Source organism: Falco biarmicus, chromosome W, assembly GCF_023638135.1.
Source record: "Falco biarmicus isolate bFalBia1 chromosome W, bFalBia1.pri, whole genome shotgun sequence".
Taxonomy (NCBI): Eukaryota; Metazoa; Chordata; class Aves; order Falconiformes; family Falconidae; genus Falco; species Falco biarmicus.
This window is the reverse complement of record NC_079310.1, coordinates 8,255,617-8,279,016: the sequence shown is the minus strand read 5'-3', so window position 1 is coordinate 8,279,016 and position 23,400 is coordinate 8,255,617. Positions and strand designations below refer to the sequence as shown.

Genomic DNA, 23,400 nt, shown 5'->3' with positions numbered 1-23,400 from the left:
ATTGTGTAGAAAGCATTTGCCATTTGTTTGCTCTAGTCTGCTGATAAAACTAATGTTTTGGGGGCTAAGCCAAACGTGATTTCATTTTTTTCAATTAGAATTTCAAATTCTGTGTTATTTGAACAAGGCAATTTAAAATAAGTAAGGTACCAGCTGGATGAGTTTATACAGTCTGCACACATTAACTTGGCATTTTAACTGTTCAAATGAAGTCATGGAAAGATGCTGGAAAGGCTGAAACATGTCCTTGTTTGTTTCAGAGGTGACTTGCAAAATAAAAAAATCAGCTAGCTTGTTTGTTTTTAATAATGTGCTTACAAAGACTTGGAAGAGCTCTGAGAACTACTGTCTGTTTTCAGTCTACCAACTCTTGTTTTCCCTGTTTAGATAGAAGTCCTTTTAGCAAAACCTGGAGTTCTCTCAGCTGCGAGAACTACCTCACCATCTAGATTCTTCATAAGCTTCAAGCTGAAAAGGTATTACATAGTCTTTGAAATAAAATTACTTCCTCTTTCTACAAAATAATTTTTACTTCTTCAATATCTACACTGTCCTGCTACTCCGTAGCTGTCCACAAGGTTTTCCCAGTAGACAGGGCCTTAATCCTTGTGGTGAGCAAGTACCTGTAAGAGTATAAGAGCTGACAATGCCTTTGGTCAAATCTATGTGTGTGAGCTGTGATCAAACTTCTCCAGCCTGTTGGGATGAAATGGGCAGTCTGGATAGACTTTCTTGTGTGCAGTAATGCACACAATCTTTCCCATGGGAGGAACAATTATACTCTTCCTCTGCTACCAGCTGTTTTAAAAAAAAAATCACTGGGATTTTATCGGCTATGAAACATCTCTCCATCATTGAATTTGTATGATATCAGGCTAACGGGTTCCAAAAGGTAACAGGAAAGGGAAACAAATCATGACTGCATGAATCTTGCTCCTTTAGAAAGGTAAAGTAAGAAGAGATGGGGGAGGGAGAGGAAAAGAGAAAAACCAAACATATTTAAGAAGACCAATTAATCTTTTAGGTAGAGAGGACATAGAAGTCAATTCCCCCCCCCCCCCCCCCCCCCGTTTAATCTTCAAGTAAGGCCATTGCTCAATTTTAGTCTTGCTCATTGTTGTCATCTGTGTAATTTACACACACCAAGGAAGCTATAATTTTATACAATGTCTAGATTCTTTCATGTATTAGCCATCTAAAAGTCTGTTTCCTTCAGGTTACTGGGAGGTAATATTGGGTCATTCAGCAGCAAGCAAACACCACTACATCATTGCTGTAACAGCAATGGGGAAACTGAGAGGGCAAGATATACAACAGTTGTCCTAGAGCAATCCATCCTTTTTCATCAAAGTCCTTGAACAGATGAAATATAGGTACCCATCTCTTTTTACTGTTGTGAAGGTCATCTGGCTAGGATTACATGCCTAGCTCTTAGGAAGTAAAGTTACCTGAGTCGAACCCCATACAAAGTGTATGTATCTGAAGGATGGAGAGAAAAGGAGGGGAAAAAAAAGGTGGATAAAGGAAAAACAGGGACAGAAAAAAAATGTCTGCACAACAAATTTAAGAGGCTAGAAAGCAACAAGCAAGAGATAAGAACACTGATTTTAAATTGTGATATAAAAATTTAGGTGTGAATTCTGACCAGTCTGATTTATTAATGAGCACACATATCCTTCCTCCCTTCCCCCCAAAAATAATTTGCTGGAAACGTTATAGAGAGCTCCATGGTTCAATGCTGTTTGGGATTTTTCAATGCTTTAAATTTTGATGCATTTCCAGCTCTGGAATGTTTTTTTGCCTATTATTTTGAAAAATATTCTAAAAACACTCCCAGTACATTCTTTAAACATTTCTAGAATAAAGTTTGCTTCAGGTAAATAAAACCATTTGCCTTATTTTTCATAAATGGTTGATCAAGAAGCAAAAGGGTCATTCAGATATTTTTTTAAATAATTCTTTTAAATCTTGGCATGCAGAGGAAATGTAATTGCCACCTACATATCAGAAAACATTTAGGCCACTTTCTCAAATCTGTTTTGCAAAAATCATAACCAAAAGTTTATCAAGCATTAACATCGTAATGTTAAGAGAAATCTGGAAAGCAGAGATGAAACAGCAAGTTAGTATTTCTTACACTTTCAGGAATCACAAGAGGCCCATTATAGTAATTCCTCAAACAAACCTGAATGAAAGAAACCCCAAATACCATAACTTCTCTACTCTCACTAAGCAAATACCAAGACAAGATAGCCAGACCAGCATGAGCTACAGTACTAGCATACACTGTCGCAAATTCTCACATGCGCATAAATTTTCTGAACCAGAACTTGCATGGGCCTGCAGTGAGCATTTATGTTAAAGATTATGTAAGTCAGAAGAACTCATCAATTGAGTGAAGCTCTAGCAATTAATATTTAGGAATTATTTTGCCAAGAATGCCTAGGGAATTTCCACAAGTAGACCTTAAAAACACAGAAAAGGTGGCATTATCCATTACAAATGAAGATGGGAGGCTGCTTTTCTTCTCAAAATTAAAGCAACTGAAACTACTATTTCTTGAAAGACATACCAGTTCTGCAAAAGCTATTACAAAAGTGCAGCTTAGTTTTCAAGTCTACTAAACCAGAAGTTTATCCTCAACTGACATGTGGGAGTTCAAATCCTTCCTCCATCTCTTCTGGAGCAGGAACTTCAACTCTTCCCTCCCTCACAGAAAATTCCTTAAACACTGAGTACACATGATGAAGGAGAGGAATCTTTTAAAATCTCCTATTGAAGTTATTGCCATTTCATAAAATACTTACAATATTAGTAAGATAATAAGCAGTTTGAACATATGAACATATTCCCACAGTCCATTGGTGTGGGTATGTCTCAAGCTAGCTCGACGGCGTCAGTGAGCGAAAACCAACCTTGGGAGAGAGACACAGTTATGCTTGTTGGAAGGAAGCCATGGGAGCAAGAAGAGAAACTAAGATACGGAGTTGGAGTTGTCTGCAGAGTATGTGGCCTTGTAGATAAAGGGACTTGCTAAGTTGCTGTGTCTGCAATAGAAAAAAAGAGCCAAGAGTGGAAAATTACTGAGCATAGTTACAGGCTGATACGTCAGCCTGCTGTAAAGCTATAAAAGGCTTGCTTGATTTTAAAAAGTGTCTTCGAGTCTTCAATCCGCTCTCAGAGTCCGTGCATCAATATGCCACACATTGGTTCACATTTAACAAAAGTGACCAAAATTACAATCCCTTTCTGTATACTTCAGATCATGTATGATGTCCTCAACACAGAATGTAGAAAGACCTGGACCCCAGAGCAATTAAAAGCAGAATGGTTAACACATTTTCCTGCTGATATGCAGAAAAAGCAATAGTGGGGCTTACATGGCTTTGGTTCATAATTCTAGGGGAAAAGATAAAGCCAAAACAGAAAAAAAAAATTAATTCTGGCTCAGAGATTCTCTGGCCTTCTTTTTGCAGAAGAAAAGTTGCAGAAATGATTCAAAAACCCCAGACATGCAGACTTCTCAGTCCATACCAGAAACCACACTTCCAAATCACATTAAGCAGCTGTTCAACTATCTGCAGTAGAGCAAAATTGTAACAGGACAAGGCAGTCTAATATTCTATCCATAGATATGGGTATGTTTTGGGCATAGCAACCTGTGGTGAAAATTTATTTAATCGATTACTGCTTATGAAAGTCTTTGTCTTTAATTAGGGATTGCTTAATTTGGACAGGGAGCTCAGGGAGCTCAAGTACAACCTTAATGAGCAGGTGGTGTTTGTCTTGAGCCCCCTGAACAAGCAAGATATGAGCAGGAAGATCCAGACAATATTGTGTGCAGCTGTGTCATGACAGTAACTCTACCACACTCAGGTATCTGGCCAACATCCCTGTGTGAACCTTATGAATCATGAAACAGTGCACACCTGCACTTAGCCTAAACTTAAAAGTTTACATACACTAGGTGTGTAAACTATTTTTGTTTTTCACCGAGTATAAAGGCAGGCAAGCTCCAGGACTGGGCCAGAAGCCTCACCTACGGGTGGAGGCACTGCATAGGAATTTTCCCTGTTACAGAGAGACTCCTGGCGCTGGCTGCAACGGGGCTTCTCAGCCAAAGTGTGGGCCTGGATGATGTTTCTTTTCTTAGTCTCTGTAACACTTTGCAGTAATGATCTGATGCTTTGCTCCTATTGCTCTTTTATCATAATGTGCATAATAACTAGTACTGTTTCCTTTTATCATATTGCATGCTATTTTTACTTTATTATAATGTACTATAATAAACTACATTTATTCTTATATTTGATTTGGAATTCATTTTTGCTTGGTATTCAGTCAATCAGCAAAACACAGCCTTAAATTTTTGGTCCTTCTCAGGTCTAGGGTAATATAGAAATGGAATCTAGAAAAGGCTTTGGTTTTTATCCCAAGTGGACAATACATTTGTACTATGTTGAAGAAAAATGGAGTTGTACCCCTAACTTCAGAGTTCATCTTTTTAAAGTCATGGTCATGTAATCAACATGTCAATCATCCTGCTGTTTCTACCATTTCTAAGGGCACTTTGGGGTTATTTTACTGCACAAAGCAGCTGCACATTGAAAAATAAAACACTGAAAGAAAGACATGTCAGCTCTATTTTTCATATGATCTATTATCACCAACTGATTTTTGTTTGGTCTATACAGACAATAATTCTCAAATACTGACAACTATCCCAGTTAGTAAATTTAAAAGAAAGCTCTTATGTTGTAAGAACACCAAACTGTTCGTATTTTCATCTGAAGTTTACAATTTGGAACTGAAAAGTTATACCTTGTTACAAGTAACCCTTAAAAGTAATAAAACAGCAATAAACTGGGGGTAAAAACCATCTTCCTCTCAGTTTTCTTCCAGTTTGCCTGTTTTGTAAAGGGAACAACAAACACGTAACCTGGCCAATAACCCTATTCCTATGATAAACATGGACACTCAAGAGACCAATCTCTCAAGCCCATGCCATTTTCTGATGGCAAGTATGTACCAGGGACAATATTGTGATGAAAGCAGTGTTAGCCCAGAGGTGCTAGAGCATTAACACCTGCATGCAGACCAGCTGTACATTTCTCCAGCTAGTTCCAGGGCAGTGTTCTGGCACAAAATCAGCTCTACGTGAACCACTCTAGTGGAAACTCATTTAGATGAGCTTTCCCTGGTTCAGCATGGTAAACCTAACCAATAAGTGCAAATTTAAACAGAACTATAAAGGAAACAGACACGCAAATTGAAGGAACTATGGGTTGAGTCAAGCATGTATCTTATCCCCAATCCTCTCCTCAAAGTCAAGTCTCCAAAAATATTACAAAGAACTCCATATATTCTTAAAGCTTGAGGATACAGTATTTAAATAGTATATATCATGTTTTATTCTACCTAATAAAAAAATCTTTCCCTTTGTTTTTTTCCAGAAGCTTACCAATATTCCTATTATTAGTTGACAACTCACTTTAAAATCCTTTGCTCCCAAACATGAGGCATTATCAAGGTCATCCTTCTCTCCAAATTTAAAATAAAGTTGTTATCAGAACACAATGCCACAGCAGCTAACAGAACAATTCCTCTAAGGTTAGATTGCACACTTACCTTTTCTCTTAAAAATATTATTGATTGTTTAGGTTTCCACTCACAATTTTTAAGATTTGACAAAAGAATGCAAATCTGACTTTGATGCAAGCAATTTTAATGAAAAGCTTACTTTTTAAAATAACAAATTGTGCACTTTGTACCAATTCTGCTTCCTCAGTTTTCCCCAGCAATAATGCATACCTCCCAAAAGCCTGCCTTTTTGACCTGTTGAAAAAAACTCTTCCAACTCTTTTATCGTAAAACTCAAGGTACTGTTCCAGATGCAAAAGCCCTGGAAATATCACATAAGGGCACAAAAGACTGATTCACCATGGGTGACAATTCAAGCTCTGCCTCTTGGGGTGCAGAACACTACTTATTAATCTCCAAAATAATTTTCAATTAAAAAAAAGCTCATGCATTGTTTTCATGCATGTGATGTTTTCTTGGTTTCTTTTACAGCTCTAATCCCCACACATCCCTGATCATATATAACAGCAAAAAGAATGAATAACGGGCTAGTCTTCTCACAGTGGTAAAGATTATATGAATAGTATTAACTTCACAGCTGGGAAATCATCTCCAAATATACAGTGCTACAAACTTCTATTTATCTGAACAAGTGTCACTAGTTATACAGAAGATGAGTTTTTCATTTTTGGAGTTTCTTTCTCTCCGACGGATCACAAACATACAAACAGCAACCTGAACCCCAGAAGCATGTTTCAGCTAGAAAGATGATGAAAGGATAACAGGTGAGCAACATCTTTTTATGATAATAAGGGCAAAGAATAACAACTCCACCTAAAAACATTGCGGCAGACCATCCTTACAAAGGCACTAAGAGAATTTAATGCATGGCTGAACTAACAAACCCCAGCAGCTTTAAACATCTCATCTGACTGTGACACTGCAAAATGCACACACTACCACGCACACCTCAAACAAGGTGGTCAATTGATATCTCCATCTTCAGATTACTTCATATTTATTATCTACTAGATCAGAGATTTAAGGTACCTAACATACATCAAAGAGTAATAGATGTTTTCATACCACTTGATCTCCAGAGTTTGTAAACAAGACCATTAATCTTTAATGTATCAGCAGTATAAGCAGATGTGGTTTCTTTCAGAGATACACAGCCAAACACAGTAACCTCTGACCAATAAAATTCCCAACATCATCTAGACCAGGGGTCCTCAAACTACGGCCCGCGGGCCGGATACGTCCCCCCCAGGGTTCTCAATCCGGTCCCCGGTATTTACAGAACCCCCCCGCCCGGGGTTGGGGGGGGAAACCAAGCAGCCGCAGATGACTGCCTGCCACTTCATCCGCGCGCCGGCCCCCCATTTAAAAAGTTTGAGGACCCCTGACTAGACCTTTGGCACAGAAATAAAATTGTCACTAATGAGTTTTTTGTATTTTTAGCAACACTGAGTAAACACTGAAAAATTTAACCCAAGGCCAGCAAGCCATATGCAGAGCAAATTTAGCCCTTTGTCTCTATATCTGTGCGCATACCACTGATACATAAAACTTCAGTTTTGGAAAACGTGTAAGGGTGTTACCTTTCTGGATGTGGATGATGTCTGGAAAGTTGGCCAAATGCCCCTGATACAGCGCTAACAAATCCATCACAGCATCTAAGTCCTGCCGGGGCTGATCTGCAAAGAGGCCCCCGATGGCATCATAGGCTTCTGCAGTGAAGGCTATGGCTTGGTTGAGGCCATCTGAAAAGGCCTGTTGGTCCAGCTCAAATGCCTGACTGAGGCACTTAAAAGAGTGCCCCATCTTCAGGTATTCCTTCTTGAAACCAGTGACTTGCTTGCGGGCAAACTCGTTGGCCGTGTGATTAAGCTGCAGGGTGCTCTCGTCCATCTTCTTCGTGAAGGCTTTGAAGCCATCCACCTGACTTTCCACCTCCTGCAAGTCCAGGCTGGCCCCAGGGCCCGTGGGGACACTGATGGTCAAGAAAAAGTTGGCACCCACCATCTCATCTTTCTCAGCCCTGCGCTTGCCTTGTTTCCAGGCCTTCTCATCCGTGCTGGGACAGGTGAGGAAGTGCTGGAAGGCATCACACTGAGCCAGCACAGGGTGGCTGCACATGTGGTCCATCCACCAGGCCAGGCCTTTGCGACGTTTGGAAATGAAGTCCTCCTCAAAGCGACCAGCGGCCTGCTTCTCCGGCAAGTGGGGCACAGAGATGACAGGGAACTTCTCAGCCAAGCGCCCGTAGAGCCAGTCAAAGTGCTTGTAGCGGCGGTGTACCTGTTGCCCAGTGTGGCTGGGCACTAGCTTGTAGGCAATGTAGCTCTTCATACCCTTGAACTTGGTCTGCTTGGTGGGGTCCTCAATGGAGCAGTGGAAGGGGTAGGGGTTCTCCTGCCACTCAGGGCCCTGGGGGCCAAACACCACACACAGCTTGTCCCCATCCTTCACGAAGCCTGATGCCTCACCCAGCACGAAAGCCTCCCCACCGGACTTGACAAAACTGGAGAAGCGGTTGAGGTTGCGGCTGACCGTGGCTGAGCTCTTGGCGCTGCTGCCAGGCGGGTGTGGGTGGCCTGCTAGGTAGCCACCGCGGGAGCTCAGGGACAGCTCAGACTGCGTGGACAGGCAGTAGTGGCCAGAGGTCTGACTGCCCGTCTCCTTGTAGTCTGGGTGGGAGCTCCGCAAGGTACCCAGCTCATCAGCCATCGTGGAGCTTTCATCCCAGTCATCGTCCCAGTCGTCATCGCTGCCCTGGCTGGGGTGGTAGGACCCGCCGTAGGGCGTGGGCGGAAAGGGGTACCCGTCGTCGTCGGGGGGCAGTGAGAAGGGCCCGGGCACTGCCTCCGGCGGGGGCTGCGGTGTCGCCGGCTTGAAGACCGCGTGGGGCAGCAGCGGATCGAAGCTGTCTGCAGGGAGGTTGACGTAGCGGGCAGGCGGCGGCGGCTCGGCGGCGTGGGCGCGGATTACCTGCACGTAGGAAGCCGGGAAGAGGCCGCGGTCGCCGCGGCTGTTGACACCCTCCAGCCAACCTTCGATGTCCTGCTCGCTGCAGAGGCTCAGCACCTCGTGCTCCCGCAGCGAGATCTCCCCCGGGTTCTCCGACCTGAAGTCATACAGCGCCCGGGCCCGCAGCGCCATAGCCCCACCGCCCAACCGCCCCCCGGGAGCGCCCCGCCGCCGCGGTGCCGCCACCCCTCACCGCACTGCGCCGGCGGGGTTGCGGCAGAAGAGCGCTGCGGCTTGCCCTTTGCCTCCGCGTCCCGCCGGCGGGGACGCTGCGCCAGCTGGCTCACCCGGCTCCGTTGTGCTACTAGCGCGGCCGGTTCCGAGTCCCGGCTTCAACCCGCCAGGCGAGGCAGGGCGCGGGGGCCGGGCCGGCGACCGTCCCACATTACCAGTTTCGCTAATCCCGAGCCGAAAAGCAAGACGGAAGAGCCGAACGCAGAGCGGCCACCCCCACCGATAGACCTGGCCCGCCCCTTCCCGGCCCGCCCTCTGACGTGCGACCGGCCGTAGGGTGGGCGCCAAATCCCGGCTGTGCTCACTCTCCACTCCGCGGTCTGCCCTCATCCGAGAAAAGCACCTCGGCCTCGCGGACAGAACAATAACACGGTTATAATCTGGTAGCGTTTCCAAACTGCTGTGTTTTGAGTGTTTTATACCAATTTTTACAGGTTATAATACTTGCAAATTCAGCCTCTTTAAATCTGTTGATTACATTTTCATAAATCTACACATTTCCCTGACTCAAACTTATGATGATTACTTCTGACCCCCCTCAAAGATGTTTCAGCACTTCTCCAGGTTTGATAAAGAAGCTTGTACGTCTTCTGAGATGCTTTGTTTTCTTTTCAGGGTTTCCATGTTGTGAGAAGGAAGAATTTATGCCATCTTGTTCTTGAACTTTTCTGCAGTAGGTGTATTACACAGATGCTATGGGAAAGTTACGCTGTTTCTGGTAGTCCTCCTCCAGCTGGTTCTTATAAATAAGCAAGAAAAGTAAGGTTATGTAGTGGAATGAAGCTGGGCTAATTAGCATTGATAATATAAAACTGTGGGTTGGCTTCAGGGGCAGTGGGTAGGCTGATTTAGATAATGGGCAGGTGTGGCTGGTTAAGTTAAGTGGTTGAGAGCCAATGAAGAGGCAGCGAAGCCAAGGAGAAGAGGGAGGAAGAAGCAGAGAGAAGGGAGAGAAAATGTGTCCTGGATGAGGTGAGGAGAAGGCAGCAGAGGGACTATATGAAGAATGTGCTGGTATGAGATGGTAAAAGACCTTCTTGCAGCATGATAGTTTGGAGAGTGCTGTGACGGGGTTAGAATTAGGAAAGCGTGTGTTTTAGTTGTAGATAATGTGTATTTTTATCCCTCTTGAAAAATGTGCTTGTGCTGCTCATGTTGGTTTTCTGTAGAACAGCCTTAATCCTGTTCCTGTGCTTTTTTTTTTATCCTGTCCTGATCATTTCCCCTTATAGCTCTTGTGGCACCTGGTCCTGTGTTGTCTGATCACATGGATCCCATCCCATTAATGATGGGTCTTTGGAACCCTGAATACAAGTTTCTCTCAAGATTTCTACCTGTTAATAAACAATTTGAACTAAAGTTTGTGTGGCATGCACTAGCTACAAACTTTTTTCTGCCTGCTGTCTTTCTCATGGGTGTAAATGCTGCCTTCATCATGTTGTGGTGAGCTTTCTTGCCCCTGCTAGGAAAGGAGTTATGTAGAGGAGACTTTCTGTTTGGCCCCCCAGTTCTTCATGTTTTCCCATCAACATCCTACCATATACATGGTTATTGTTTATTTCCCTTACATAGTTCAAAGTGTATGTTACTTCTCAAAGGTCTTGGTGTCAAATAATTTGTCTTCATCTGGGGGCAATTCACTGGAATCCTACAAGATCCACTGCTTGCTTTTATTGCTGGTTTTAGTGTTCAATACCTGGGTTTTGGTTTTGTTCGCTTCTTTCTTCTGACCTTCATTTTTCCAATGTTAGTGCATATATTATCACAGTGCTTTTCTATTACTGTTGCTTGGACTGTGTACTTAATGTTTTTTGAATATATCAGCTCACCCCAGTCTAGCATGTTAGCCCTGAATTCCTTCACTGTTTAACTCTGGTAGTCTGTTTTAATTAGCTGATACCAATAGTGCCCAAAGAACCACATAGCTCACCACACAACCAGCTCCTCGGTGGCCAGCCCAGTTGAACACATTCACGTTGCATCATCTGTGCTATTGTCTCCAAACCCAAACACTAAGTTTGCAGCAGCAAGTTTATGGAGAGCAATACCAAATATCCCCATCAGTGATAAAGCAAGAAGCATCAGTCTCCTCCAGAGAGCTAGCAGCTGCTCAGGATGGCAGAGCTGAAGACCTTGAATGCAAACAATATTGTATCAAGGCTTCTGGGTTTTCCTGACAGCTCATTTGGTACTAGTGGAAGCACCCTGACCTGGCCTGGTCACGATTAACCCCCCAGTGGGCTCTAAAGTGCTCTTCAAGCCCTTCATTAGCATTTATCAGCATCCATAGAAATGCCAAAGCTCTTATTCTGTCAAGGCTAGTGGTTGTCAGCTTGCTGCTGCTGCAGCCAGTTGCACCATCAGTGTATCATTGTTATCAATTTGTTAATAAGTTAAGATTGACTGTATTAATTGATTTTATAAAATCATTTTATAAAATTGAAAAATAGAAGGATAAGAAATATTTTTAATGAAACTTATCTCATAGCAGCTTTTACTGTGCAACTGTCTTCTGTACATCCTGTACCAAGACTAGAAGAAGGGGCTAGAACCATTGGTAAAACTTAAGTAATAAATTTAGGGTTTGAAAGGTTTCTTTGTATTTGACCAGTCTTCTGTATGTAGAAGTGTATTGAAATGTCAGAATATGAGATTAATGGAAACTGGGGACAGTTGACTGGAACAGCTTGTAGTTACCTGCCAAGAAACCGTGAACTTTAGTAAAAGGTAATTCCGGCAGGGGGAGATCGCGACCACTGACTCATGTACCACCTACCCAAATCGTACCCCAGACCCATTTCTAGACTTTTCTAAGCACTACTGCGCAGAATCGGATATAGGAGGAGAATATGTTAATGATTTACGGGAAATATCATGGTTATGCATGAATACTTAATGAATATGTATGAATGAGTTTTATATATGGTGTCTGATTTTTGAGACCTGGCGTGCATTGATAGTGAGAGGACTCGCTCACGCACCCGGCCGTTAATAAAGAAGTGTCTGCTTATCTACATCACATTGGTGTCGATCAGATCTTCATTCTGAGATTTCAGTAACACTATCAGTGTCTGCCTTCAATGCAAATGGGGTTCTCTTCTGCCAAATGCAGGGATTCCTGTGGTACCTGATCCAGCATGCTGCCTTCCACCCATGTGGCCAACTTAGAGTAAGGACTAAAACCCCAACAGGAGGTAGATGTGGATCAATTTAACCTGTCTTAGATTTCATCCCAAATTCTGACTACTGCAAATCAAGATAAATGATCAGGGTTTTGTTAGGAGTCACGTTGGAAGGAATACATTAATCGTGATTTGATCGGGGCAGTCTTGCACACTCACATGAATCACAGGTTAAAATACAGGAAAATTAGTTCCTGATCTGCCTTTTCTGTACCATTTATTGTTTCACATACATTTTACTGTATCTGATTCAACACCTTTTCCAAACTTTTCAGTCCCTATTTGTCTTACTTTTCAACACCCTTGATCATATTATTGTTGTTTTCTCTGAAATAGTCTTTTTCACATGAGGTGATCAGTACTAGAAATTGAATAGTGTATGCTGTAACACTTAACATAGGTGCGTCATCCTTTAGGTTAGTTAGAAGTCGAAAATGTCCAAGGACCCTTATTGCCACATGATGGATGTACAGACTGTTAAGTCCTTTAGTTGGTTATCTTTAGAAGGGACATTTTGTCATGGATTCATGTCGTACATGCAATGTGGCAAAGATGAAGACTTTAAACATGGCCGCTAAGGAATAGAGTCTGTGCAGAGACAACTCCTCAAGGACATTGTGCAGGCACGAGATATGTAAATGGATTCTCAGAATTGTAATGAATATGTAAACAATTTCTTGGAAAACTAATGAATAGGTATGAGTAGCCTGTATAAAGGGGGGACTGAAAAGTCCCCTCGGTGTGCATGACTTTGGTGGAGCGATCCCCCACTTACCTAAAGGATGATGTACTTATGTTTATCTATAAGTTTGGAAACGTCCAAGGACCCTATTGCTAACATGATGGATGTACTAAATGCTAAGTCCTTGGATTTGTCATCTTTAAAAAGGCCATCTGGTCCTAAGTTCTCTAAGGTAGTGCCTCTAACAAGAAGTTAGAAGAAGTTTTTGGTGTTCTGTGTTGTTTTGTGAGTTTGTGTATTGAGAAGAAAATTAAGAGGTATAATATTGTGTTATATGTTTGTTTAAAGTAACTGTGGGAAAGTGTGAGCGTGGCTGTAAGAGTGAGACTGTGGAGTGTGGATCCGCGGATCGGAGTGATAGAGTTGAATAATTGTGTATTGTACTGTGGGTAATTACACCATGGCAACTAAGTTAACTCGGTTGTTTAAAAGTAAAAGCTTGGGTAATCTTGTGTTAAATGATAAAATCCCGAAAAATTCTCCATTGGGATGTTTACTGGCGCATTGGGGGGATTTATATGAGGATTTGCCAAAGAGCCAGATGATTGAATATTGTACTAATTGGTGGCCACTATATATATATTAGAAGATCAGGAAAAGTGGCCCACGAATGGGACACTGAATTATAACACTATTTTGCAGTTAATGCTGTATTGTAAAAGAGAAGGGAAATGGAATAAAATGCCAAATGTGGATTTGGTTTTTTTATTTAAGACAAAGAAAGGATTGGCAGGATGAATGTAAGCTAACTATTAGAGATAATTTGGTAATAGCTATAACTTCTGATAATAAGAAAGTGGAAAAAAAAAATGTTGTTTAAATTGTGAGGTTGGGAGTGGATACAGGAGCGACATTTTTTTATTAAAAACCTGTAAAGGAAAAACTGGAACAAAAACAGGCCATTCCTGCAACCCCTGGATTTGAAATTTGGAAATAAAATAATTACACATGAATTTTTGTATGTACCAGTATGTCCGGTACCCTTCCTAGGAAGAGATTTGTTATCTAAATTAAATGCACAGATTGTTTTTGACGAAGGAGAACTTTTCTTGAAAATACCTGCGTCAAAAACGGGAGAAATCCTGATGATACAAGAAAAGGTAAAGGAACAAGAAATTCCACCGGAGGTGGATTTGGCAGTGATCCCTACTGTATGGGAAACAGATATTCCTGGTAAATTGAAACTAGCAGAACCTGTTAAAATAGATTTGAAGGAAGGCACAGGAACAGTGAGAATTAAACAATATTCAATCAAACCAGAAGTGAGACAGGAATTGAAGAAATTGATTGATAAATTTTGGGAGTATAAAATTTTGGAAGAATGTGAATCTGAGTATAATACTCCTATTTTACCAGTCAGAAAACCTTCGGGTGAATATAGACTGGTACAAAACTTGAGAGCAGTAAATCAAATAGTTAAGGATATTTATCCTGTAGTAGCAAACCCTTATACACTGTTAACAGCATTGAGGGAGAATTATCAGTGGTTTACAGTGCTTGACTTAAAAGATGCTTTCTTTTGTATACCTTTGGAAAAGGGAAGCAGAAAACTGTTTGCTTTTGAATGGGAAAATCCTCAAACCAGGCAAAAGATGCAGCTGACATGGACTAGATTACCCCAAGGATTTAAAAACAGTCCAACTATTTTTGGAAATCATTTAGCAAAGGAATTTGAAATCTGGAAACAGGACAAACCAAGATCTGGGCATTTATTTTTACAATATGTGGATGATATATTGATTGCTATAGAAGAAAGATTTATTTGTATACAGGTGACTATTGACCTTTTGAATTTCCTGGGACTAAATGGGTATAAGGTATCCAGGAAGAAAGCCCAAATAGCCTGCCAGACTGTGATATATCTCGGCTTTGAGATTTAAAAGGACAACGGCAATTAGGAAAAAATCGCAAAGAAGCTATTTGTAGTATACCTGAGCCGAGAAATATTCATGAACTCAGAGCATTTTTGGGAATGACTGGGTGGTGTCGCCTTTGGATCATGAACTATGGGCTAATAGCTAAACTGCTGTATGAGGCCCAAAGGAACTCTCCCTTTGTATAGGGCCCACAACAACAAAAGGCTTTTATAGAGTTGAAACGTGCCTTAATGTCTGCACCTGCCTTGGGACTGCCGGATCTAACCAAAGATTTCCAGCTGTTTGTGCATGAAAGACAGCACCTTGCACTGGGCGTGTTAACCCAGAGGATAGGAAGCTGGAAACAACCAGTCGGATATTTCTCTAAACAACTGGACACAGTGAGTAAAGGGTGGCCAAACTGCCTTTGAGCAGCGACCGCAATAGTGATGCTCATACAAGAAGCTCGGAAATTGACTTTGGGAAGAACAATAACAGTCTATGTTCCACACATGGTGATAACTGTCCTAGAACAGAAGGGGGGACACTGGCTGTCCCCCAGCCGAATGATGAAATACCAGGTGGTATTGACTGAACAAGATGATGTGATTCTAAAGACAACTGACCTGGTAAATCCTGCAGTGTTTTTAAGTTCCATACAGGAAGAAGGACGACTGGAACATGACTGCTTGGCTACCATCGAGTATGTTTATTCCAGTCGTGAAGATCTGAAGGATGTGCCATTGGAGCGACCAGACTGGGAACTGTATACTGATGGAAGCAGCTTTACGGAACAAGGAGTCCGATACGCCGGATATGCGGTAACAACAGAGACTACAGTTATAGAAGCAGGAGCATTGGCGAGTACCACATCAGCCCAAAAGGCGGAACTCATCGCTTTAATTCGAGCCTTAGAGATAAGCAAAGACAAGAGAGTAAATATCTGGACTGATTCGAAATATGCCTTTGGGGTAGTGCATGTCCATGGAGCTTTGTGGAAAGAGAGGGGGTTATTGTCCTCTCAAGGATTAAACATTAAGCATCAAACAGAAATTTTACAATTATTGCAAGCAGTTCAAAAGCCAGATCAAGTAGCAATCATGCACTGTAAGGCACACCAGATTGGGAATACAAAAATAATAGCTGGGAATAATTTAGCTGATAGAACAGCAAAAAAGGTAGCAAAGAAACAAGCATTGCAAATGGCAATCATTCCTTCTAAAACAGTAACCCTTCCTAGGGAAAAACAGGGATATTCAGAGGAAGATGACAAATTGGGTCAGTTATTAAATGCTAAGAAAAGCTTAGTGGGATGGTGGGTAACTCCTAACGGGCAAGTAGTAATTCCACCTCTTTTGATGAGAAAGATAATTCAAATGAGACATCAAGAATGTCACTGGGGAGCAGAAGCCTTAGTAACATCTTTACGAAAACAAGTAATATCAGTTAAGATGTTAGGAATAGCTAAAATGTTAACTGCAAAGTGTGAAGTATGTTTGAAAAATAATCCAGTGATTAAGAAAAAGGTTCAAATGGGTAGACTGAAGTCTGGTACAGAACCTGGAGATTATTGGCAAGTAGATTTTTCAGAGTTACCTAGACAAAATGGGTACCGGTACATCCTGGTAAGGGTTGATACTTTTATAGGATGGCCTGAAGCCCTTCCCTGTCGCACCACACAAGCAAAAAGAGGTTGTGAAGTGGTTATTACAAGAAATAATTCCGAGATTTGGAGTTCCTATTGGAAATCCTCTGACAGAGGTCCACACTTTGTTGCTGAAGTAGTCCAAAGTGTTAGCAAAGTATTGGGTGTTAATTGGGATTTACATTCATCTTGGAGACCACAATTTAGTGGAAAAGTGGAGAGGATGAATCAAACTTTGAAACGACAAATAAGTAAAATTTGTCAAGAAACCAGTCTAAAGTGGCCTCAGGCACTTTTTATTGGCCTTTACTATGAATCAGGGTACAGCCAAAGAGTGGAACCTCAGTCAGTCCCTATGAATTATTATATGGAAAACCATACGAGTCTCTAGAACCAAATCTAAACATACATGTAAAAGGAAAACAAGATGTGTATAACTATTTGCTTTTTTTCCTAAGGAAAACTTTGGCTGTGATTACAAATGGCTGAGGAAAATTTGATGGTAGGATTGATTAAAGAATTTGCCAATTTACAAAACATCACGCAGATCACTGCTTGTTTGCCAATACCGAAGGCAGTAGGTGAATCTATTCCATGGGGAATTTTAACTATGAATTTGACTAACCTGGAACATAAATATGAAACCAATTATTGTGAACAGAGGCCAGTGACTCAATGGTATGAGCAAGTGAAAGTCACTACAAAACAGTGGAAAACTCCAGGTAGTCTGGCGGATTGTGAAAAATTGTTAAATTATGTTTTTACCGAAATAGGAAGATTTAAGACTGTGGGATGGTGTTCTTATGATGAACAATTTAAAATCAACGTGAGCAAAAGTGTTATGGAATGGAAGTGTAACGAAACTGGCCAGAGCACCCAGTTAGTAGACCGGTGGGACTCTATATGGTCTATGTCCATATTTTCCCATTTTCAGTATATAGCAAGAACTTCTTGGTGTTTTACCTGGGATGGAAAGGTTTTTTTCAGTATTACCCTGGGTAGATGATAGGTCAACTACATCGGGAGAGAAGGAAAATAAAATAGTGCCATGGTGGAAATGTGAAAAAGTGTATGATTGCAGTAATGCAGACTTAGTATTTCAAAGAATTCCTCCGTTGGCTGCTGCTTTGAAATATGGTTGTTTTTGTCGAGGTCTTAAGAATACTCTCAATTTAACCAGCGCCTTTACAGTCAGAAGAGGAACTTTGTTTAGTTGTAGAAAATCTTCTATTCGAAGTCCAGGACATTTAGTTTGGGCATTAAGTGATGGAACCTGGACAACACACCTACCATTAGATGGTAAGGTGAAACAAATCACATTAGGCATGCCAACATTGTGTCCGATTTGGAAGAAATCACCATTTAAAGGATCTCTAGAGAATCTAGAATTAAAACGAATAAAGAGATCAGGGATAAATGATGATATTTGGAATGAACCATCTACAGGAGTGAAAATTGGCTGGGCACTGGAATCACTTTTAAATCCTATAGCTTCATATAGAAACAGAGCATGGCTCTATCATTTAACTGGTCAAGTGGAAAAATTGGCAAACGTTACCAAGAAGGGGTTTAAGGAATTGAATATACAACTACAGGCAACTTCCAGAATGACTTTAAAAAATAGAATGGCACTAGATATGCTCCTACTTAAAGAACATGGAGTGTGTGGATATCTTAAGGATAAACTGGACCACTGTTGCATCCACATTCCAAATGTCACTCAGGATGTGGAACATGATCTAGACCTATTGGGAAAAATTGAAAAAGAAACTGAAACAATTCAAAAGGATATGTCAGAAGATTGGCTTGGGAAATTTTTTAACAAACTGGGATGGAATTTGAGCTCTTGGATACAATCTATAATTAAGACTTTGTTTCTGTTACTAGTTGTCTTTTTGATGAGCATGCTAGTATATGCATGTCTGAAGAAACAGTTTACCAATAGAATTGCAGTGAGTCGTATGATTATGAGAGAAGTACCAACTATTTCACCAAGACATGATCCATTACCCAAATATGTTGAAACAAAAGATATACGAATAATGTGAAAGTATTGAAATAATGATTTTCAACACTTTCAAAGGGGGGAAATGTTACTGATTAGTTAATAAGTTAAAATTGATTGATTTTATTTGATTAATTAATTGATTTTATAAAATCATTTAATAGAATTAAAATATAGAAGGCTAAGGAAAAAAAAATTTATAGGAAACTTGCATCTACGCAATAAGAGACGTTATGGAATCTTTTGTACGTCTTGTACCAAGGCTAGAAGAAGGGCCTGGAACTATTGTAATAACTCTAGGGTTGAAAGGTTCCATTGTATTTGACCAGTCTTCTGTATGCAGAGGTGTATTGAAATGTCAGAATATGAGATTAATGGGAACTGGGGAGAGTCGACTGGAACAGCTTGTAGGTGCCTGCCAAGAAACTGTGAACTTTAGCAAAAGGTAATTCCGGCAGGGGGAGATCGCGACCACCGACTCATATACCACCTACCCAAATCGTACCCTAGACCCATTTCTAGACCTTTCTAAGCTTTACTGCGCATAATCGGATATAGGAGGAGAGTATGTAAATGATTTACGGGAAATGTTATGATTATGTATGAATAATTAATGAATATGTATGAATAAGTTCTATATATGGAATCTGATTTTGGGACCTGGTGCGCGTTGATTGTGAGAGGACTCGCTCACGCACCCGGCCGTCAATAAAGAAGTGTCTGCTTATCTACATCACATTGGTGTCGATAAGTTCTTCATTCCGAGATTTCGGTAACACAATCAAATGTTGCATATACATAAGGTTTCCAAATACTCCTATACATATTCATGACATATCCACCCCACCCCTGCTTCATATTAAAATTAGTTCCAATAAGCCATTTCCATAAGTCCTTCCTGTAAAAGTCGGACTAAAGAGACTGATATTGTCTCAGCATTGCTAACAGAGACCTGGAGATGGAAGTGAGGCCCAGTGACCCTGAAGGAGAACTGCATGGTACAAGGAGTACTATGCCGCTCCCTGATACTCGGCGCTGGAAGGAACAACTACAATAAGGCCGCATAACAACTGTCTGGAAGATGAGTCATAACTGTTGTCGTAACAACAAACCAGAACATGCGTGATAACCTTGCTCGAGAAGGCAGAAACTGGCAACATTCCATGGGCCAGAGGAGGAGCAACGTGTATTGCTCGGCATAAAAGAGGACTCCTTAGCAACCGAATTTTAGGAGATCTTCCCCATCAAGGATCACCACGATCGGAAGGACCGGCGGGACGCTGCTTGGACCTGGGACCATAGGGATGCCTTGGACCCGTGGTGGTAGCTATAATCCTCTTTCCTTTTCTTTTACTTTGTCTTTTCTTCACTTTCTGTCTTTCTACCTATCGCACACCGCTTTACGGGCAAACAATAAAATTGTGCTGTTTGATTGAAGCATAACCCCTTGGCGTGGTCGTCTTGATTTTTGCACTTCAAGATCATAGTAAACGAACCATCACGAGTCCACTGAGTGGACCATGACATTAAATTGGCATCACGGACAGGATCCTGAGAGACAGAGGGGTGCAGGTTGTGTGTGGTTTGTAACAGGGGAAAGACGTTTCATTCTAGCCGCACCTGGCCCTACACCCAGCAGGGTGAGAGGTGTCCAGAAAGCAAGGGGGGCGACTCAAATTTCCCACATACCACACGGGCCTAGGACTTAGCACTCTAAACTCCAATTGAGGGCTCTGTCTGTTGGGATCCAACTAAAAGAAGAAGTGCAAAAGGGGGAAAATGCCAAAAGGGGGAGCTGCCCTCGTGTTAATGAGAATTTGTCTGCTCTGCTCGGGAAAGTGAAGGGAAAACCTTGTAGTAACTATAAGCTGCCTTCCCAAAGCGGATTTTTGTTCTCTTCAATCATTCGGGGAACAGAAGGGCGACACATCAGTGGCTGTGTGTTTGTAACTAAGTCTAGCCTCCCCAAAGTGGGTTTGGTCCCTTCATAGTGAGAATGGCCGAAAAGGCTGATAAACAAGATCCTTTGTTAATGAAAGATCGGGACATGTTTTACACATTTCTGGCAAAGTATGGGGCTCGACCCTCTGTACCCAGAGAAGATTGGGCTCAAGATAATTGGGCAAACTTGCAGAATGTAGTGGACCAAGTGACCTCTTTACAGACTGAAGTTAAAGTTAGATCAGGTAAGGGCAAAACTATAGTCTGTGCCATTTTAGGAGCCAGCCTGGTCGCAGCAATCGAAGATCGCCTTAGAAAACATAGCAATGAAAACAAAATTATAGAATCCCTTGAAAATTTGGTGAAAGTTCTGCAAAAAGTGAATTATGACTTAGAACAACAATTAGAGAAAGAAAGGGAAGAAAACCGCTTGTTAAAAACCACTCTGAAGGCAAAATGCTCTAAAGACACTGAAGTCCTGAGTGTAATAGAGCTGGAAGTAGAGGAAAAGGGTATTTGACAAATAAACCCAATATACCCTCAGAAGGAGTTGGAAGAGGCGAGAAAATGTTTTGTGGAAAACCCTCAAGTGAGACCCTTAATTAAAACAGAATATACTTATCTGAAGGAGGACGATGATGATCCTCACATTACAACCAAAGAGATACCATATACTGCCACTGAGCTAACCAAACTGAAAAGAGAGTATGGGCGCCTTCCTAAAGAATCCGAAACGGAGTACGTGTGGCGCGTATCCCTAACTGGGGGGGACCAAATTCAATTAAGTGAAAAGGAAGCTGGTGGCTATTGGGGTCACAGAGTTTTCTTGACAACAGGAGATAAACGTGCCCCATGGTCCCTAACCCAGCGAGCTGCTTATTGGGCTGGAGGATTGAACCCTTTGGACAGAGAGGATCCCCTGGCAATCACTGGCACAGCTGATCAATTTTTAGAAAGTGTACACAAAGCAGCCTGCTACAAATGATACATGAAAGACAATTAATTCCCGGATGTGAATCCCTAATGATGCTGCCGGTGAATCCCAAAATCATGACCCCCTTGATAAGGGGACTTCCAGAGTCACTCAAACCTACGGGGGTTAGCCTTCAAAGGACCATCGTGTCGATGGGCCCTGTAGAAAGGCTGGAAGGTTTTATTAGAAGCCAGAGAAATGAAACACCGGATTCAGTTTCTTCCCACCATACGACCTCAGCATCAAGTAATAAAAGGATATGGACCTGGGGGCAAGTAGCACAAGAATTGATAGATTATAGTAGGAAATATGGTCCTGTAAAAATCCCAGAGGAAAAGTCGAGGGGAATCTGCCAAATAGAAGTTGAGGATTTGCCCCTCCCCACCAGTAAAACTGTAGCTGCCGCTGATGTCCTGAGAAAGGAGCATCCGCACCATAAAACAGGAAAGGGAGGACAGTCCATGACTCGACAACAGTGGTGGCTTTTGGGAATTAAAATGGGAGTCCCCAGGGATATAATGGATGGCTTACCCTTTGATAAATTGAGCAAGGTAGTTTTGAAGTGGCATAATCCAAAACAACCCTCTCATACACAGGGCAGGAAAAAAATATCACCCGATACACCCTCAACTGCCCCCGCTGAGAAAGCTGTTTCCCATGAGCAGGGAAGCTAGAACCTCCATTCCCTGGTAGCGGGCGGGGGAATGGAGGATGGATTTATATCCGTCAGCTCATAAAAACTAAAGGAGGAGACATTAATCACAGCTATAGCTGGCCCTAAGCGTGCACCAGTGACCTTTCTCATCGATACCAGTGCACAGGTCTCTGCTCTGACAGAGGAAGATGCTGAAAGATGTGGGGTTTTTCCCTTGAAGCACCGTTTTTATGTTCTGAATGCCTTAGGGTCGACAGAAGTTATGAAAGCTGCCCCAGTAAAGTTGACTCTTCCAGGAGAGGAAGGTACGGATAATGGTGATTGGAGACATTCCAACAAATTTGTTAGGAATGGATGCCCTCAGGGGAAAGCAGTGGGAGGACTCTGAAGGGTTGTTGTGGACCTTTGGAACACCGCAACTTCGTGTCAGATTGCTTCAAACGGCACCCCCACTGCCGTTCAGCAGAGTAACTAATGTCAAACAATATCCCCTTCCCCTGGGAGTGAAGGAGGGCATTAAACCAGTCATGCAGGAATTGCGAGAACAGGGAGTGGTGATAAATACCCATTCCCCTTTTAATTCTCCAGTGTGGCCCTTAAGAAAACCTAATGGGAAGTGGCAGCTCACAGTAGATTTTTGGAGACTGAATGCTAACACCCATCCTTTAACTGCCTCATTTAACTGCCACAGTCCCTAATCTGGCTGAGTTGGTAACAGTAATCCAGGAAAAAACCCATCCAATCATGGCAACAATAGATGTTAAAGACATGGTTTTTATGATACCTTTGGGACCAGAAGACAGAGAACGTTTTTGCTTTCACGTGGGAAGGGCAAAAATTTACTTTCATCCGCCTTCCCCAAGGGTATAAACACTCTCCCACACTGGCTCATCATGCTTTAGCCCAGGAGCTGGAAAAAATACCAAAACCCAAAGGCATAGCTGTTTATCAGTATATTGATGATATTCTTGTGGGAGGAGATGAAATAGAGGGTGTGGGAGCAACTCAACTGAACATAATTTCACATTTGGAAAATTTGGGTTTGCAGATTCCTCCAGAAAAGGTCCAAAAGCCCTTGCAAGAAGTGAAATTCCTAGGAATCTGGTGGAAAGGGGGAATGACATGCATCCCACCAGACACCCTTGCTTCCTTAGAACAGATCAAAATGCCTGAGTCGAAAAAGGATCTGCAACATGTCTTAGGATTATTGGTGTTCTGGAGAAAACACATCCCGGACTTTTCTATCATTGCCAGACCTCTTCATGATTTGCTAAAAAAAAGGGATCAAATGGGAATGGACTGCTTCTCAGGAAGAGGCTATGCAATTGTTAATTTTTGAAGCAACAGCACACCAAGCTCTTGGCCCTATCCACCCTACAGACCCTTTCCAGGTGGAGTGGGGGTTTGCTTTATCAGGACTGTCAGTTCACATATGGCAGCGGGGCCCTGAGGGTCCAACCCGGCCTGTGGGATTTTACTCCCATGGCTTTAGGGATGCTGAGAGAAGATACACTGTTTGGGGGAAAGATTTGTTTGTGGTTAGCTTGGTTCTCATAG

At 42.0% G+C, this 23,400-nt stretch overlaps 2 protein-coding genes across 5 annotated transcripts in view; one reads left to right on the top strand and one right to left on the bottom strand.

The window, feature by feature from the left end:
• LOC130142087 (sorting nexin-18-like) overlaps window positions 1–23,400 on the bottom strand; it is a 130,555-nt gene that overhangs the window by 89,815 nt on the left and 17,340 nt on the right. The window contains exons 1-2 of one of the 4 annotated variants that reach the window (XM_056323537.1): window positions 7,182–10,053; window positions 1,093–3,047 (exon numbers count right to left, since the gene is read on the bottom strand). In XM_056323537.1, coding sequence (XP_056179512.1) covers window positions 3,034–3,047; window positions 7,182–8,742 — 1,575 coding nt within the window. In that variant the 5' untranslated portion in view covers window positions 8,743–10,053 and the 3' untranslated portion in view covers window positions 1,093–3,033. Of the gene's footprint in view, window positions 1–1,092; window positions 3,048–7,181; window positions 11,782–23,400 lie in introns of those variants that run through there. The other 3 variants (XM_056323535.1, XM_056323536.1, XM_056323534.1) reach the window with 3 other exon arrangements.
• On the top strand, window positions 20,271–21,862 carry LOC130142090 (uncharacterized). The gene is given in 2 exon segments (XM_056323540.1): window positions 20,271–21,189; window positions 21,192–21,862. Coding segments are annotated over 2 exon segments (1,590 nt in total).